Consider the following 19,251-nt stretch of genomic DNA (forward strand, 5'->3'; position numbering starts at 1 on the left):
CATTTATTTGAAATTGAAATCTTTTGCAACATTATAAATGTCTTTTCTGTCAATTTTGATCAAATTAATGAATCCTTGCTGAAAAGAAGTATTAATCTCTTTGGTAACACTTTACAATAAGGTTTATTAGTTAACATTAGTTAACTACCTTAATTAACATAAACTAAGAATGAACAATACTTCAGCATTTATTAATCTTAGTTAAACATTTACTAATACATTATTAAAATCAAAGGATGTATTTGTTAACATTAGTTAATGCACTGTGAACTAACATGAACAAACAATGAACAGCTAGATTTTTATTAACTAACATTAAAAAAAGATTAATAAATACGGTAACAAATGTATTGCTCATAGTTAGTTCATGTTAGTTAATACACTAACTAATGTTAACTAATGAACCGTATTATAAAGTGTTACCATTTCTTTCTTTTTTTTTTTTTAAATCAATAAGTCTTTACAAGGTCTCATTTGTTAGCATTAGTTAAAGGTATAGCGGAGGATTTTTTACTTCCGGGTGGATCACCTATACTATTGGTCCTCCTAATTGTCAATCATTCTGGTGAATCAATCAAACTTATTCAAAAAGTGGAGAGGGCGGGTCTTATCTAAAATTCGGAAAGATCCACTATACCTTTAATGCACTGATTACCCAGAACTTACAATATGACCAATATATTTTTAGAGCATTCATTAACCTTTGTCAATGTTAGTTAATGCATTAAATAAAGTTAAAAATTTTGACCTTAACATTTTGGTAACACTTTAGTTTAGGGTCCAATTCTCACGATTAACTACTGTAGTTGCTTATTAACATGCATATTACTAGGATATTGGCTGTTTATTAGTACCTCTAAAACACATATTAATGCCTTATTCTGCATGACCATATTCTACATCCCTTAACCCTATTCCTCAACTTAACAACTACCTTACTAACTATTAATAACTAATGACCAAAAGTTTTAGTAAATCGTGAGATTATCAACCATATAGCCCTTATGTAGCGGAGAAACAAGCGCGCAGCCTTCTTTTGAGTTTTTGCGGTTGCTCCGTATATTTCTATGGCATCGCTGTCGAAGAGTAATTAGCTGGTGAAGTGGATTTACTTATTGTAGAGTTAACGAAATCTATCATGAGCATTGTAATGTTTGAAGAGGATGTCATAACAAATGCCAATAGACCGGGAAGATTTCATATTCATAAATCCGTAAGATCTTACCTTCGCGCTGTGGAAATATAAACCGGAAGACAGAACACAACGTGCGCAGCGCTGAAAAGGCTACATAAGGTCTATAGGCTCCATAAAAATATCATAGATATAATCCTCATTTTTGCTTTTCCTAACCTGTTGATGGACATCCATGAAGTCATCTACAGCTTACAGGACAGCTAGCAGTTCTGTGCAGGACAAACACACACAGGAACACTGCGTCACAGATGATTTACTTGACTAAACAGTTATCAAGATAGACTACATTAGATCTGTTGCTCAAGAGCAGTTATACAGGTAGAGAGAGAGAGAGAGAGAGAGATGGTCATGCCATGACTTGATAGGGATCAAATCGAGCATGTTAATCAACATTAGTCATGGTTCGCAATCATAATTTAGCTTCTCACGACCATCTTCCACCCTCCCTGACACCCTTTTTTCTGCTCTGGCTGTAAGACTTCATCATCTTTAGGACTAGAATATTTTTAAGGTCAATCACATTTCTTACCGAGTGTTGTCTCTCTGTTTTGGGACGTAGAGGTTCAGACATCTGTCGAATGGGACCTACAGTGAAACGGACGGCTGTTAGAGCTTGGACACAAATACAAACTATATATAAACTGTACCGCAGCGACAAGGCCAGAAATCACAAAAACATATGCGAAACACAGATTTGATCAGCGTTGCTATCCTTAGCTAAACATGAAACTATTTAAAAAGTTTTTGGTAATAGAAATGAAGCTGAAGGTAAATAAAATATTACTTGAAAAACTTCAACTTAAAAAACTGAAACTGAAAATTGGAAATAAGTTTCAGTTGAAGTACTAAAATGACAACAAATTAAATAAAAATTAAAGCAAAATAGACAAAAAAAAAATACTAAACTATTAACTAAAATGAAAACTGAAAATATAAAAATAAATGCCAATTGAAAAATATCAATAAATGATCAAGTACAGCTGCACTATCCAGCGGCAAACTTCTTTAAAGGGATAGTTCACTTTGAAATTAATTTTTGATATGTTTTAGCTTACCTCAAGGGCATCCAAGATGTAGGTGTCTTTGTTTCCGCAGTAGTTTCAATTTTGATATTTTTAGGTCAAACCGTTCTTGTCTGTCAGTCATATAATGCAGGTCGATGGTCACTGGCTCAAAACACAAGCACAGAGTCCAAATTAAAACAATTCCCCATCGTCCAAATGAAACAATTCCCCATCATAAGTACACATTGATGGCCTAAGACACGAAACGAGTGGTTTGTGTGAGAAAACGAACAGTATTTATATCGTTGTTATCTCTTGAAAACAGCACACGTCCAAATGATCTGATGGCGCGGGCGGGTATAGATATATACATAGAAGTCGCCTTGGCTACTGCAGTTCATTGGAACGAAACCGTAGCCAAGCGACATCTAGTGTATATATCTATACCCGCCCGCTGGCGGGTATAGATGTATACACTAGATGTCGCCTTCGCTACTGCAGTTCATTGGAACGAAACCGTAGCCAAGGCGACATCTATGTATATATCTATACCCGCCCGCGCCGTCAGATCATTTGGAGGTGTGCTGTTTTCAAGAGATAACAACGATATAAATACTGTTCGTTTTCTCACACAAACCACTCGTTTCGTGTCTTAGGCCATCAATGTGTACTTATGATGGGGAATTGTTTCATTTGGACGATGGGGAATTGTTTTAATTTGGACTCTGTGCTTGTGTTTTGAGCCAGTGACCATCGACCTGCATTATATGACTGACAGACAAGAACGGTTTGACCTAAAAATATCAAAATTGAAACTACTGCGGAAACAAAGACACCTACATCTTGGATGCCCTTGAGGTAAGCTAAAACATATCAAAAATTAATTTCAAAGTGAACTATCCCTTTAATAGTTAATTATGGTCAAAATAGGTTAAAACAGCTCTCCGATGCTTTCCATTTAGTTATATCTCACTTCTTAAAGTAAAAATAACACGCAAGATAATATCACAGTGGGAAGTGGTGATTTTGTTTGTGATATATAATTTTTTAAATATTTTTTACTATTACTATAACATATAAGTTGCATTTACACATTTGACAGATGGTTTTATCTCTGGGCATCAAACACATGACCTTGGCATTGTTAGCATCATGCACTACAGTTTGAGCTAATGCTAAAGAGAGAATAAAAGAGTGGTCAACATATTTCTGGCCTCCTCAATGTTGCATTTAGACACACAAACACCCAATAACTTTTTTCATAGTCAAACATTTCAATTATCATTGAGTAATCCTGATAATATCACAAATATTTGCTGGGTTGTTCACATGTTTGTTAAACCTCACCATGTGAACTGCTCTGACTAGCACTACCAGAGCCGTCTACCAACCACACGGCGCTGTATGAAAATGAATCTCGTTTGTGAGGCGTACCGGCTGAAGACAGACTGTCCTGTGTTCCAGAAACAAAAGAAAAACATGCAAACAACATAACCAGTCAGACTGATATTTCTGTTCAGGTGATTAAATGCAAATTTCAATACGCCCATATGCATTTGGATGTGAATAGTACAGACGTTTAAATACAGGTCGTCTTCTCTACCTGTCAGTTTTAATGTACCGTATGTACTAGAACAATTTGAGCACAATGTAGCTCAAAATGTATTAATGATTAATGAGTGAATTAATGACATATGTGGATGTGGTCTCACCAGTCCCGTGTCGTACTCCTCTGTCGCTTCATGTTCCTGCTCGTTCTCCTCCACCACACTGGTGAAGCTGCTGGCATTGGATGAGGAGCGAGAAAGGTCCTGGGACTCTGGGATAGAAGGAGCTCGACAGCACAGGGCGGAACTACAGTACAAACACACACACACACACACACACAAGCTCAAATGAACCTGAAATAATTCACTAACCACCCTTAAAGTGCCACTATTATGCTTTTTCGGATATTACCTTTCATGTAGTGTGTGATATATATATAGCTGTTTGTGGATGTGAAAGGTCTGCAAAGTTTCAAAGATCAAAGTGCACGACAAATGGAGTTTTTGTCTCCCAAAAGAAAGAAAAGATTCACAAACCTTCAAAGGTGTGTAACACATTTGCATAATGGCAGCCTATGTACTTCATTGGCTGCCTGTGAACAACATCTACTCTCTCAAACACTAGTTGTATCTGAGGCCTGGAAGAGTTTGGTTCGTGTTGTTTTCTGCACTGCGAAAGCAAATCCACTTTGCATGCACTCCCTGAAATTTAGATATGGTAATGGCCGTTTCGTTCTGTAAGCGGTGGACCAATCACAACAGACTTGGCTGTTTGACCAATCAGAGCAGAGATCAATTCTTGATCGAACCGGTTCAGACACTGTGAGAAAAGAGGTGATGCTGCAATGTATATTATGAGAAAATTCAAGTGTTTTTTGACCTTGGATGCATGTAAACCTATTGTAGAAGACCTCCAAAACAAAATTAGGAGCCTTTAAAATAGCATATAGGGGCACTTTAAACGCACATGGTTAATGATTAGATCTTCTTTTTGATTTCAATCAACATATCATCTGCACATTAAAAGCAAAAGCTGCTCACTTTTTGACCTTTGCACTACTCTGTCCATGTGGTTAAAAGGTGTTGCTTGGGCTGTATTTTGCTATTGCATAATGATAACAGATTATGATATGATAGAATCATAGGCCACATTCATGTTTAGTGATTGCAGATGCAATTTCTCAACACATTCATCGCAGTTTAAAGGAGCTGTATTACTAATGACTCATTGACAAACTAGTAAATCTGTAACAATTGTTTGAACTAATGTAAGGGCAAGCAAATATCTATTGTTTGCAGTTGGGAGTGGTTCTGTGTAAAGTTTGAATCTATCAAGGAGCGGTCCAAGAGCACCTGCAACGGTTCTCTTTGAACAAGCTTACTAACCTCAGGTTATAGTCTATTTACTTACTACAAATTTTGATGCACATACAATACCATTTAGAAATTTGGGGTCAGTATGTTTTTTTTTTTTTTACTTTGAACACTTACATTTTTTTACTTTGTTAAAAAAATTCTAATAAATGCTGTTCTTTTGAAATTTCTATTGATCAAATAATCCTGAAAAAAAAATTATCCCAGTTTTTTATTAAACAGCATAACATCGATAATAATAAGAAATATATCTTGAGCAGCAAATCTGAAGGATCATGTGACACTGAAGACAGGAGTAATGATGCTGAAAATTCAGCTTTGCCTTCACAGGAATAAATTAGATTTTAAATAGAAAACAGTTATATTGTAATTATATTTCACAATATTTCTGTTTTTACTGTATTTATCAAATAAATGCAGCCTTGGTGAGCATAAAAGACTTCTTTCAAAAACTTGAAAAAACTTTTGAAAAGTAGTGTATGTGTGTATGGATACACGCATGCTTATAACAATTTCAAATAAATAAATAAATAAATAAATAAAAGACAATGAATTCACATAATAATAGACATCTTTCCTGGAATGTAAAGATCAGATCATATGAAAAGAGTAGGGGGAAAACTAGACATCCAGACACACAGTGTGGGTTTAAAGGAAGAGCCTGCAATAGAGTGTGATTACATGCAAACAGAAGTCAGTGTTTTCACTGGTGCTCACCCAAACTTGGTGGTCGGCATCTCAGGTGAGCTCTGATTGGACCAGTTGTCTAATCTGAGGTCGTGAAGGGTGTGTCCACCATCAGATGCCCTCTGTGGACTCGGGGACACCTCTCGACTACTGGAACATAATGATTAGCACATCTTAATTATTGTCAGAACTCAGTTTCAGTTTCTGAATTTACCTTAACATGACACAAAATATACATTTTCAGATACTTACTGACCTTAACACACAGTAATGAGAGTGTAATCTTTTAATATTTCCTGTTTTATGGTTTTCTTGTCAACAAGACAACATGACGACTTCATGCATGTTGGTTATAACACAGTAAGTTAAAATTGGAGACCAGCTTTCAAATATTACTATTATTTATGAAACAAGTTTTATTAAAGGAATAGTTCACCCAAAAATGAAAATTCTGTCATCATTTACTCTCTCTCAAGTTACTCTCCCAAACCTGTATAAATGTCTTTGTTCTGCTGAACACAAATGAAGATATTTTGAAGAAAGTTTGTACCCAGGCACCACTGACTTCCATGGAAGTCAATAGTGCCCCAGAACTGTTCAGTTTGCCACATTCTTCTAAATATCTTCCTTTGTGTTCAACAGAACAAAGATACAGGTTTGGAACAACATGAGGGTGAGTAAATGATGACAGAATTTAAGTAATGAATTATGGAAAACTACTTAAAGTGTCTTTCCCCCCAAAATGTGTGCCTTTTATTTTTTTCTTTGTTATGAAGACAGAATGTCCTCCTTAAAAAAATATTTTTTTAAACCTTACTAAGGTTTCTTACTTTCTAAACCTTACAATGGCTTCAACAGGAAATACTCTCAACTTTTCCATACAATTGTCAGTTCATCTTACCTTCTCTCCTGAACCTCTTGTATATTCTCAATCCCAATGGCGCTGCTCCTTCTGGAACTGAACGGACCAGATTTCTTACGGGTTGGGCTTTTTCCAGGAATAATCAGGGACTGTGGAGAAATCACAATTGGGTCAGATTTTGATTCAAATTATAAGCCAGATCCACAGCATAATTTCTTCAATATATGCATTTTTATTTACATCTTTATTCATTTTAAGGTGATTTTTTTATGCATTGTTATTATTATTATGCCAGCAAAAAGCACATTAAATTACCATTATGTATGAAATGTTTTGTGTAAATCAACTTGCTGTGCTTGTTTGCTATTGTCATTAGGGTGGTGACAGATTTATGATTAAACACAAAGGAATCAGGTATGATATCAGGTAAAAGCAAAGCAGAAACTGGATTATCAGCGCAACACACTCCACCTCAAGTTACTTAAGAAGACTGTGCCTGTAATTGTGCCTCAGGTTAACACAATAATAGAACATGCTGTAAAAAACACTTTTTTAATGGAATGAATATAAAATTAATCATTTTTTAAGCTGCAACTCTTGAACCGAAGAACTAGAGGCCCCAGTTACCACTTTGTCTTTGAGCACTCTTATTATTATTAATAAAAAGGAACAAGCCTTTCAATATCATCAGAGTTGTTGATTAATTTCATTTGATCTTAAGTGTAACAGAGATCAGATCTGTGCAATAAGTCTTGCAGTGTAAATGCAGCCTAGATGATCTTGAAAATCGTCCCAGAATGAAAAATCCTGGTTTAACCAAGCTGTCAGCAAATTTACACATTTTTGCACACGTTTGATCATTATCTGGTTTCTGTGACAGTTGTTGCAAACACACTAGCACATTTGGATGGCTAATAGGCTGTTATGTCAACCTGTCATGAAAGTCTCTGAGTTATTGCTGTTGCTCTTGTTGTCATAGCGATGGAGATGGGACGGTCACTTGGGGAGAGCCCCATCTGTTCCACCGACCCCCATCCAGACAGATCATGAGAGCTGATGACACATCAGTTTTTCTCTCTTTTAATGCTGAAATGATGAAGATCAGAAATGGCAGGAGAAGACCTGGTCTACCATCAGCACAGATGTGCCATGATGACACAAGCACTCAAGGGTCAAACCCACTCGAAGGGCACAGCGAATAACAGCTGCGACTCCGCAGGGTTGAGGGATCAGAGGGCATGAAGGCTGGCACAAACTACAGCTGGCACACTGATTTGGGGCATCTCATGACAGCATGAAACAATTTAAGGTCCACTGACATCCAGAAAGGTCTGCATACTCACAATTCCAGGAGTTTTGGGAGTTTCTGGAGGGTTGTTGGTAAAGCTTCCACTGTGGCTTGTGGAGACGGTGTGCGGTTTCTTGTTACTGAGGCCCATAGCATCCATAGATTGACTTCTATTGCGGATAACTCGCTAGAAAGAGAAAAATGATGCATATGCATCACTGCAACGCAACACTAGAGGGCTCAAGAACTGCTCATATGAGAAACAGGAGAGCTAAAGAGAGTAAAGGAAAGTGAAACGAAGAAAGTGGAGCTATGTTTGGAATAGCATACTACATACAATTACTGCAGTATGTATATACTGTGAGATGGACAAGAATTTTCTATATGTGCAGAAGACCAAATGAGCTTCATTTGCCAAAATGTAGTAAATGTGAGTGTGTGAACACTGTAATCCACAATGCAATGCGCTCAATTTCACCCTCCATTTCCAGTGTGCCTTTTCTATTCTTTGAGTTAATTGACTAATTTACTTTTGTAAGACGTTTTTACACAAAATTACAGCAAAACTGTTGCGTACTGCTGTTTGAAATTCATATTTGTTCCATAATGCATACTGTTTAACATCCAAAAGTTATGTTTATGTTTAATTAATACTTCTATTTATCAAGAATGCATTAAATTGATCAAAAGTGACAGTAAATACATTTAAAATGTTACAAAAGATTTCTATTTTAAATAAATGTTGTTTTTAAACTATCTATTTGTCAAAAAAATCACACAAAAAAATGATCATGGTTTCCACAAAAATATTACGCAGCACAACTGTTTTCAACATTGAGAATAATAAGAAATGTTTCTTGAGCACCAAATTTAGGATGAATAGTATACCAGTTGACATCTCTGCTATTCACCAGAACTCTTTTGTCAGTAATTAATTGAACAAATACAAATCCTTATTATTAGTTAGAGCAGGGGCTCCCAAACTTTTTAGAGTGGCGTACCCCCTGAGGCATTTAACATCCTTCTGCGTCCCTCCTCTCTTCCACTTAGACAGCAGTCACGCCTTTTCCATTAAAGGACAATATTTGCCCCCTTAAATTGATTTTCCAGTGCTTTTTTTTTTTTTACCTTTATACATACCTTTATAAAATAAATAATGTTCAATAAAGAAATATGCAATTATGGTAAAAACAAAGTGATACTTTTAAATATTAAACTAAAACCACCAGTAGGTGGCGGTAAGTCACTCATCGAGTCATTCATTAATTTAGTAACAAAGCAAGTGGCTGTATTTATTGACATTTACATTTATGCATTTGGCAGACACTTTTATCCAAAGCAACATACATTGCATTCCAAGGTACACATTTACATTCTTATCAGTTCTTGCTTTACCTGGGAATCAAACCCATGACCATGAACGCTCTACTGTTTGAGCTACAGGATACCCATTCATAAAGCGTAAAGCTGAGGCTTTCATTGGAACTATTATTTTGTTGCAAAATAGTGCGAAAAAAGGACGAGAACGGCAGTAATGTAGAGCGATTTGCTAAGGCAGAGGTCTCAGCACGCAACTTATCATACGCACGCTGCTTGTGTGGATGCAGTTCGTTTTGACCGCAAAAGATGTGGTCATTTGATTGGATGCCATATATTTATGGCATTTGCCTGTTAGAAATACATGCTCGATTTTAATGTTATTTTAAGGTGGGGTAGAATTAAATGAATGGCAAAATTCAGCATTTTGTTTGCGTACTCCCTCTGTCACCCCCAGTTTGGGAACCACTGAGTTAGAGATTCAAATGGATTCTACCTTGAAAGACTCAAAGAAGCCACCACCTCCGCCTCCTCCATTCTCCAGTTTGTCATCATCTCCTCCCAGTCCCATCATGGACTGGCTGTTCACATGCAGCTCCTCATATAAAGTCTCCAGCAGAGCAGAACGTGTCCTCTCCTGGACAACACAAACATTTTTAATGTAGTATGCATGCCGATGCTCCCACACAAACATAAAAACAAACATTTATGCCCTTCTCACCTCCAGCTTGGCAAACTTCTCTGCTTTATAGCAATAATATTCAGCATTGATCAGTTTGGTCAAGAGGAACTCATGAAACTCCGGACTCTAAACCAAACACAATTAACAGTGAATAAAATTAGATTGATACAAAGAACAGTTTGAATGTTTTTTAGATTAAATTATATATCAATTCAGTTATTTATTATTTATTAATTCACCAAGTCATATCGCTTACAATTAAGCGAACAATCTATATTTGCAGAAGAATTGTTTATATTGATTCCATTATTAATAAAAAAAACGATATTTAATAATATTGCTCGTCACCATTTTATAAAAGGCTTTACTAATTAATTTTTGCATAATTAAAAAGTAAATAAGACGTTTCTGTAGTCATATCCAGACATTAACATTGTCTGTGCTAATCTTTAATGGGAAAAACCCAGAATCTCCAGAATGTATTTAAATATGGTGTAACTGAACTAAGTATGCTTGACACTTATTGCCATCTGAAAGTAGAATTAATAAACCAAAATACTTCATAAAGGAACATCAATGGAATTTTGTGATAGAATTCCAGGACAGTGATTCCATGTGGAACTAGTCATATTACATGAATTCTGGCTGAAAATATGTACCTTTTTAAAGACAGCTGGGTCTGGGAGGGCAGGACCAAAGAAAGGCACATCATCTCTTGCCGTCACAGATACCTACAAGAGCATAAAATAAATTATGACAGATATCAAGAAATCTTTCAAAATGATCTTTAATTCTCTATGCACAATAAGTTACAAGTGACTAATATATTATATTGGGAATCATCATCACATATTCATTTTAACAAAAATCCTGAATCACTCCAAGTATGTGAGGAATTCCTATAACAAAGAAATGATTTATTCTGTATAATCCTTGGCTCAAGCTTCAGTTTGAATGATTCAAACAGGATGAATGAATGAATTACCTTATAGAGGACGTTATCAGTGCAGGCGTTCTCCACTTGCACCACTACGTAAGCGTGAAGGAAGTTTGATGCGATCATATCTGGTACAAATGGTGTATTTTCTTCTTGGAACACAATAGCCACAATGTCATTTCCTATATGCCTCTTCCTCTGGAGCTGAAATCAAGTCAACAAAACTGTGAAGTAATAAGAGGAAGCTGCCCGTAAGGTCTTTACAGACAATTTTAGATTCACTTCTTTGAACTGACCGGCTAGAAACGAAACTAAAACAGACCATTCCCTTGAAAAAAATTTTTTATTTGTGGTCTCGAACAGAATCAACACTGTTATACCAGTTTGTGAGGTTTATTATACTACTCTCCCTTTAAATTTGGCTCTGACTGGCCCAAACATTTTGAACCAAAACTAGTTTGTCCTAAATGTGAAAATATGCAGTATTTTCACACTTAGAACAAACTAGTTTTGGTTAAAACATTTTAGGCCAGTCAGAGCCAAAATTAAAAGTAAAATTCTAATGCAACAATAGGGAGTGTGCATAATAAAATCAATGAAGAAGAATATGGAAAAAATGTATAAGAAGATTTTCTGGGATTACTCATACTGTTAATTCACCTGAACATTTATTTAGTTATGAGTAGTCCTTATGAGTGTCTTCACTTATTGTGGATGAAAATTTGCTATTAAAAAATGAAATATTAAAAATAACAGTCAGCCGTTAGTTTGATCTATTTTCCCCGACCAGATACTAGATTAAAATTCTTGATAAATTAAACATTAAAACAAATGGAACATGCATAAAGAAAATGATTTAGCATGTTGTATTATGAGCATATTACTTATTGTTGCACTACAGTTTTTCTTTTGAGTTTAGAGTGAAATATGACCTGGTATGTTCTTGATGTTTTTGATATGTGAGATTCACCCTTATACTGACTTATTATTTCCTAAATTTCCCACAAAATAACAATATTGGATCAAAATATCACACATATTGCAGACTGATTTGTGTTTTATTACACCAATGATCTCAAAGCCCTGAATTTCAGAACAATAATTACATTTATGCTTGATTTAACATGCAACAAAAGAAATGGAAAGAGAAATAGCATTCTGCAGGGTGTCAATTTTATCTCCCATAAACCTTCAAATGTTTATCCGATTAGCTTTCCTCAGTTGAACCGCTCGTTCGCTCTCTTCACAGCTTGCTCATAAATACTTATTAGAGAGTACTGTCATAACAGAAAAATGGTTCACAGACATTCACAAGTTCAAAAGAAAACTGCTTGTCTTTATCATCAAGGTGTTCGGGAAATTAATAAGACATACGGAAGCACGTTTACAGCCCTGTGGCAAACATCACAGATAGAAACAAATCATTTTAAGGCAAAAACAAATTTGTCGCTACCAGTCTGAAGGCCATTACAATATCCTTATACGGTAGCTCTCATATAACATCACATATCTGGTACAATAGCGATTAAAAAGCAGCAGGTGATGAGTCTGTACCCGTATGTTATCTCTGGCCTCTGAGGTACCATATTGAAAAGGGTGTGTTTTAGTGGCCAGCATTGTAAGAGGGCAATCTGTGTTGAAACCCCTAGGTGATGATCTCCCTGAGCGAAGCAAAACATGCATGACAACAGATGGCGTTCCAGGATCAGTCCTTTTGCACAGTGTGATTTGTTTGCTAATTACCAGAGCATTCTGTTGGTCGATGTACATGGCCAGCAGAGGGAAAGCATCTCTGGGGGCTGCAACTGGTTACCCAAAACTAACACTAACCGTGGCATAAAACAATATTCCAGAATGTTACTGGTTTGTCATAAAGGTGCTAATGTATTTATCCATATTTACCCACCTTCTAAGGGTGATCAAAGGTTGATTTATTTAAAGGGGTCATGACTTTTTTCACTTATATTGTTAAAAACAAATATATATGCGGGAATACTACTAATCTTGAAACAAAATAAAATGCAATAAAAATACAAATAAAAAGCAAATCACATGAGGTCTTACCTGCTGGGAATCACCTTCAGTGTATGGCAGCTTTGTGGACACGTGGAACATGATCTCTTTATTGTGGAAGTTTAGGTAGACTGACTCGGTTCCTGTCTGACCATGTGTCACATCCAGGCCACCACGAAAGCTGCATTATGAGAGAAAACCAAAAAGCTCTAAATTACTTATTAATATTTATTAAGATTAATTTTTTATTTATTTTTTTTAACTCAAATGTACCAGCTGTTATGATGTTTTTGGTCCTGTGCTTTTTTTGCACAATGCTTTTTTGGTACTGTGCCAACATTCAAATCAACCAATCACAGCCGTTACTCAACATTTAATCCCGACCTAGGCCTGAAATCAAATGAAAATTATAATGTAATAAGATAAGTTTGTAACTGAACAATTCTCCATCTAACCCTTAAATGTGATTGGTCGATAGGAATGTTGTTCCAGGACCAGGAAAAAAGTCCTACTTGAGTAAACCATGTACTGTTTGTCTATATACCCTTTAAAATCATGAAGTTCAATCTTCTCTCCCAAGAACTCCAGAAACTCAACAAAAGCTGGACTTTCGTCATTGTTTCCAAATAGCTCCTCTTCTGTTGTCTGTAGAAGAGAGAACATATTTGGGCCACAAGTTTCGCAATTTATATCAATTAAGCATGGTGTAAACCAGGAACATAAAAACAATGAAAGGTGATCTGACCTGGGCAAATTTCTGGTAGATGACTCCAAACTTGAAGTTGTTATTGATGACGTGCTCATCAAAGGTCACAATGAGTCTGGATGCCTTGGGACAGGTTACAAACGAGGGTCAGTGTATGAAAATTGCATGTTTTTATTTTTATTTTATTTGTTGTTGATGTGTCTGTTCCTTCTTACCTTTGGGTATAAGACGGGATAAAATCTGTCCACATTTACCTCTTCACAGACAAGCTTGGGAATAAATAGATAAATAAATTAAATAAATGAAAATAGTGATTTATCTCATTTACATATCTCTAATCAAATTATTTTCTCTAATTACTAAGGTTGTCAACTTAATTTACAACAAAAAGTGATGCAAATTAGGCAAAATGTATTTACTCATCACATTAGGTTTATGTTATCATTGAGATAAACTAAATGGACTTCAAAATCACTTTTTGTAACATCTCATTTGCATTGGACTTTTCTCAAGAAAACATTGACATGTGGAATTAATTAATTTAAATGTATAATTGCCCAAAAAATTTAATTAATAAATACATCTGCATGCCATGTAATTAATTTGAATAAATAAATAAAAATTATTCTTCTCTTCTCAACCTACCTTCGCCATCTGGACAACATTAGGGAACTCGGTCAGACAAGAAATAGGGATCACATCATGGTAGGTTTTAAACTTTGACCTAGAATTAATAGACGAGAATAGAATTATAAGATTCATAGTATCCGCCATTACAAACTATTCAAAGTAACATTATAACAAAACTAGCGTCAACCTCAATTGTCCTGTATTAAAGTCACTTTGGATAAAAGTGTCTTCTAAATGCACAAACATATAAATGTAATTAAAACATTATATTTAGCATGCAGGAAGGCAAAGACAGACAGACAGACAGAGATAGATGAATGGAGGTTAATTCAAAAAGTAGCCATGTGAATCACTCCAGCATTCACAGGTGCCCTTGTCAATTATTTTACAGCCAGTGCGTGACATTCAAAGAGCTCCTGAAGAGCTCCCTTCATAAAAGAGAGGCTTTTTAGATCAGCTTCTTTCTGACATGTACACGGCCTATTGTTCCCATCCCCATCATTAAAGGGCCTCAAGACAGGCTGTGGGTTATAAAAGAATAGATGTGCCCTTGTGTTCCTGCTGCATACTTTGAGCACTTAAGTCAGACCAGCTTCGAGAGAATATGTAACAGAGGAGAGTGGACGTGAATGTTTCTGGAACCGGGTTGTGCACCATTCAGATCTGAATTGAGAATTGAGAGTAGCAAAAATGATGCAGTATTGTAAATCGAATGTAAGGAAGTAGCATTAAAAGGAAATGAGAGTTTCTTCTGAGAAACAGAGATGCACATTTTGTGGCTTTTGTGTACTTTTACTATGCAGTACATTAGTCATTTACTTATGTATCTTAAGGTATTTCAGGAGAAAATAATCTGTGACAAAAGTATTAATGAAACATAACTGAGAATTCAAAACATGAAAGCAAAACCTTTCTCATCTGGGAAAAGTCGAGAGTGTGTGTGTTTGAAGTACCTAAACAACAGACGAAGGTGCTCCTGGTCTCCAATCACATCATACTTCACAGAGAAGACCAGGTGTCCTAGGGCGCTGTCCACGGAGTAATAATTAAAGTGTTCCTGTGGGAAGAGTTATAAACAGACATGAACTCTCAGAAAGACTCTTTACTTCACAGATTGCTAAAAGCTCTGACCCTAATAGACAGCAAGCTCAAAGAGTATTATCATGACAATAACGGCAATAAAGGACAGAACAACCAACTCAAACACTCCTGTTCACATAAGAATCCTCCATCTATTTGTTCATTGGTGAGAAAACAGTCCTGATTCGATTTTGGGATTGGACTCCAGAATCTTATTTTATTTTGTATAACCTGGCATATTTCAATATATCAATATTTTAAACTAGTTAGATATATATAAAGATAGACAGATATAAAGAACGAACGAATGAACGATAGATAGATAGAAAACGAACGAACGAACGAGATGGATAGATGGATAGATAGATCTAACCTTGCCCAGGAAGTGTTTCCTGTAGATCTTGGCTATGCTGTTGGTCTCGAGTTTATCCTGTGATGCTGGGCAAGGGGGCGGTTCCTCTGGAGAGGAGGAGGAGCCTAAATCATGATTGGTCCCTTCAATCCAGTAACCCCCGAACTGGGGCAGCAGAATCAGTGGTAAAGAACCAGTACGCCCCAATACCTGCCAACCCACAAAAACGTATTTTACAACCAGTACAACAAGAAAACACATTCATATTTACATATAAAAAGACAAACAAGTTTGCAACCTCATGGACGCTGGGATATGGAATGTAGTCTTCCTCTGTCTGTGGAAGCAATAGAGAGAGATTAAATATGTTGAACCCTTCATTCAAGTCAATTTAAGGTGAGGATGAAAGAAATATAAAGGTACATAAAGAGTAAAAGCCCTTAAACCCAAGGCTCCAGTCTAGTCCTGCGGAGACTCACGATTCCAAACAAACCCTGAACCATACAACTTTCACAAAGCCTGAGGTGAGAGGATCAGATCACATGTTCTGGTGTTTTATGCTGGCACATGTGGCCATAAAAGCATGGAACAATAACATACAGTACATCTCTATGTTTATGTAAAGACTTTCTGGGAATTTATATTTTGAGTTTAATATGTGATTCACCTTTATAAACTCACAAAAGTATAAAGCATTACATTGTAAGTAAGTTTGTGTACGAGTGCACCCTAAGGGGCCGTTTGCACAGGACGTGATCCAGCACTACAAACAACTACTAACACAACTGAGCAGAAGGTGCATTTGTATTCTGCAAAAACACTTTCATCTGCACAGAAGACGCACTTCCTTTATTAAGCAAAATGATTATTTTTAGAGAAATATAACAAAATTTGAGGCTCAAAATAAGCCAATGGCGTAAGAACAAACGTAATTTAAATGTGATTTAAAAAGAAAACAAGTTTCTTTTTTCTTGTTCATTTTTTTACACAATGTCGCATTGTTTAAAACGAACATTGATCTGCTGCTTGTCAAAAGTTTAACTATTTTTAACACATCTTAAAAAGATGCAATGCTTATGGCACAAGATGCTGAAAAACATTGCATTGTAAGTGCTTGTCTATTGTACATTGACTCATTTGGAACTCCTTTTTTAATCAATACTTATATTTTAATAGATTTCCATCATCTTGGATATTTTTCATTGAGCTATTTGCAAATCATTTGGTCTTTTCTTTGCAGAGAATACTTGCTTTATAATTTGGCCAAAAGGTATATTAATAGTTATGCTGCCATTCTTTTGGAACAGCCTTTATGTCAGATGTGGCCCTGGGACGCATTAAAATGTCAACATTTTAAGGCAACAGAGAATTTATGAACTTTAAAGCTATGAGACCGAGGGTTAATACGAAAACATCTGTCTGGAATAAAAGCAACATTGTGTGTTTCTGTGTGCATGTGATAAACACAACGCTGGGATGGTTCGTGATGGCTATAAAACTTGATGTGTGTTTATGTGGCTCTAAATATACACACTTACTTTGAGAGGAGGTGGAAGAGAGCACCTCTGCTCCTCCATTCTACTGCTCTGTGTTTAAAAAAAAGGAGAGGACATTAGTACATTCAGTTAATTTAAAAACATGCATCAAAATTCACATACATTAATAGAATGGTAAATATCAGAAATTAGAATTCATCATTTGAAATGAATAACTTGAAATAATGTATATAGTTGAGAATTCTCAGAAATTGAAAACATGGTCAATATAAAAAAAAAATAAAAAAAAATTCTACAGATATTACACAGAGATAATTAGGCCTGAAACATATTCTACGCAAGAAGCTATTCTAATCTATTCAAGATATTAATAAGCCATAGTAGACACTGGCATTAAAGTTCTTCTTGTTATAAGTGTATAAATAACAGAGATATTTAAAATAAGCTCTATCGCTTTCTTTATGGGCAGTACAGTTATCACAGTACTTTGGGATTTTACACTGAAAATCTGGGATTGAAAATCAAATTTAAAGCTGAAAAAAAAAAAGTTTGGAAAATGTAAAAATGAAATGAGTTAAAAAAAAAACATTTAAAAAAAGTAAGAATTTGTAATTATAGTTAAGGTTTAGAAGCGTAAGACGCTCTTTGGAACGTTCAGCAAATCTTAAAATGCATTAAACAAGCATTTCCATACATGCGTAGAATATATTTCTAGCCCAACACATCATAATTTCAACAGGTGAATGACATAAGAGTGCAAGTCATAGGTTTAAATGATAAAGTGAATATGGATTGAGAGACGTATTGAAAGAGAATCTCAGAATGACAGTAATAATAAAGCAAAGACAGGGAAGGTGTCACAAAGTTAAAAGGTCATAAAAAGCGAGAGATCGCAGGAAAAGCAAGAAACACAAAACCGGATGAAAATGTGGACTTCTCACCTGCATTCGCTCTATCATTGCAAATATATCTGATGTCTGAGAATCGGGAGGAGAGAGAGAGGAGGATGAACACAATGATAAAGAGAGAGATATGACAGTCTGCGAGTCCACTTGACATGAGAACTACTCTCGCCTCTCTAAGGGACAGTGGCTTCGCTGTAACGGACAGAGCTCCCTGTACTTTGATCCAACGATCAACGGTGCATCAATCTAGCAGGCGTCCTTCCTCCCTATCATACGGTTCAACTCAATGAGAGATGAAGACTGTGAAACAGCATAATTTAACACGGCGACAGAGCAGCTGTGGGTATGAGGGATGTGACCTGACTAGCTACAGCTGCGGTGTCATATCATTGAGCACACAGCTCAGAATAAACCAGCATAAGAAGCCAACATAAATTAAAGGGGAACGTTCAGAATTCCCTGCCTGATTATTAGCATCGCTATTACTAATGCTCATACTTAGGGATAGAAATTCTTAATCTAAATATTAAACGCAACTCATCCTGCACGAAGTGATGAAGTGATTGGATTTACAATTATCGGCGATAGGTGAAAAAAAAAGTAAGTAACCACCTAGCAACACTCAAAACACCCTGCAATCATCTAGTAATCATCTCACAGGCAAACACTACTGAAAAGATTCAAAAATGATCTAGTTCGTCAGAATGCTAAGTAGCATTTTTAATGTTTAATTCTGATAAGACTGCAGAGTCAGATGGGACTCTGCAAAATCCTTGCCAGTGATTGATTGATTTTTTATCAGAAAACACGTTGTAAACTTACACTTACACTTACATAACACACACACAGAGTACCTTAAATGACTTCAATGTAACAATATGCTGTATTGAAACTGGAACTTCAATCTGTTTCTCTCTGACTTGCTGATTCATCAAAAACAAGCACGCACACACACACACACACACACACACACACACACACACGCACAGTGATTTACAATTTATATTGTTTTTATATTAAGCTAACTGGTTTCTTCAACTGTAGATGCTTATGCCACATTATGGCACAATTACACCAAATTGTCCGTTTTGTCGAGTATCCTCTTAAGAGCAGTCTTTAATGAACGTAAAGAACGGAAAATATAGATAGGTGCAGGAAAATATGACATTCATTATG

General features: G+C 35.8%; 1 protein-coding gene across 9 annotated transcripts in view; it reads right to left on the reverse strand.

The window, feature by feature from the left end:
- The window catches only part of rap1gapb (RAP1 GTPase activating protein b), a 94,024-nt gene that overhangs the window by 2,230 nt on the left and 72,543 nt on the right, over positions 1 to 19,251 (reverse strand). For 3 of the 9 annotated variants that reach the window (XM_084426041.1, XM_084426042.1, XM_084426035.1), the window contains 20 exons: positions 17,213 to 17,260; positions 15,973 to 16,011; positions 15,696 to 15,884; positions 15,196 to 15,299; positions 14,258 to 14,336; positions 13,828 to 13,881; positions 13,652 to 13,735; positions 13,451 to 13,551; positions 12,958 to 13,087; positions 10,942 to 11,097; positions 10,616 to 10,687; positions 9,996 to 10,082; positions 9,771 to 9,911; positions 8,013 to 8,144; positions 6,709 to 6,818; positions 5,838 to 5,957; positions 3,912 to 4,053; positions 3,547 to 3,652; positions 1,725 to 1,780; positions 1,352 to 1,404 (listed from right to left, as the gene is read on the reverse strand). In XM_084426041.1, the coding sequence (XP_084282167.1) occupies positions 1,396 to 1,404; positions 1,725 to 1,780; positions 3,547 to 3,652; positions 3,912 to 4,053; positions 5,838 to 5,957; positions 6,709 to 6,818; positions 8,013 to 8,144; positions 9,771 to 9,911; positions 9,996 to 10,082; positions 10,616 to 10,687; positions 10,942 to 11,097; positions 12,958 to 13,087; positions 13,451 to 13,551; positions 13,652 to 13,735; positions 13,828 to 13,881; positions 14,258 to 14,336; positions 15,196 to 15,299; positions 15,696 to 15,884; positions 15,973 to 16,011; positions 17,213 to 17,251 (1,950 nt within the window). In that variant the 5' untranslated portion in view covers positions 17,252 to 17,260 and the 3' untranslated portion in view covers positions 1,352 to 1,395. Of the gene's footprint in view, positions 1 to 1,351; positions 1,405 to 1,724; positions 1,781 to 3,546; positions 3,653 to 3,911; positions 4,054 to 5,837; positions 5,958 to 6,708; positions 6,819 to 8,012; positions 8,145 to 9,770; positions 9,912 to 9,995; positions 10,083 to 10,615; positions 10,688 to 10,941; positions 11,098 to 12,957; positions 13,088 to 13,450; positions 13,552 to 13,651; positions 13,736 to 13,827; positions 13,882 to 14,257; positions 14,337 to 15,195; positions 15,300 to 15,695; positions 15,885 to 15,972; positions 16,012 to 17,212; positions 17,261 to 18,111; positions 18,148 to 19,251 lie in introns of all 9 variants that reach the window. The other 6 variants (XM_084426043.1, XM_084426039.1, XM_084426038.1 and 3 more) reach the window with 5 other exon arrangements.

Source organism: Rutilus rutilus (assembly GCF_951802725.1).
Source record: "Rutilus rutilus genome assembly, chromosome: 12".
NCBI lineage: Eukaryota > Metazoa > Chordata > Actinopteri > Cypriniformes > Leuciscidae > Rutilus > Rutilus rutilus.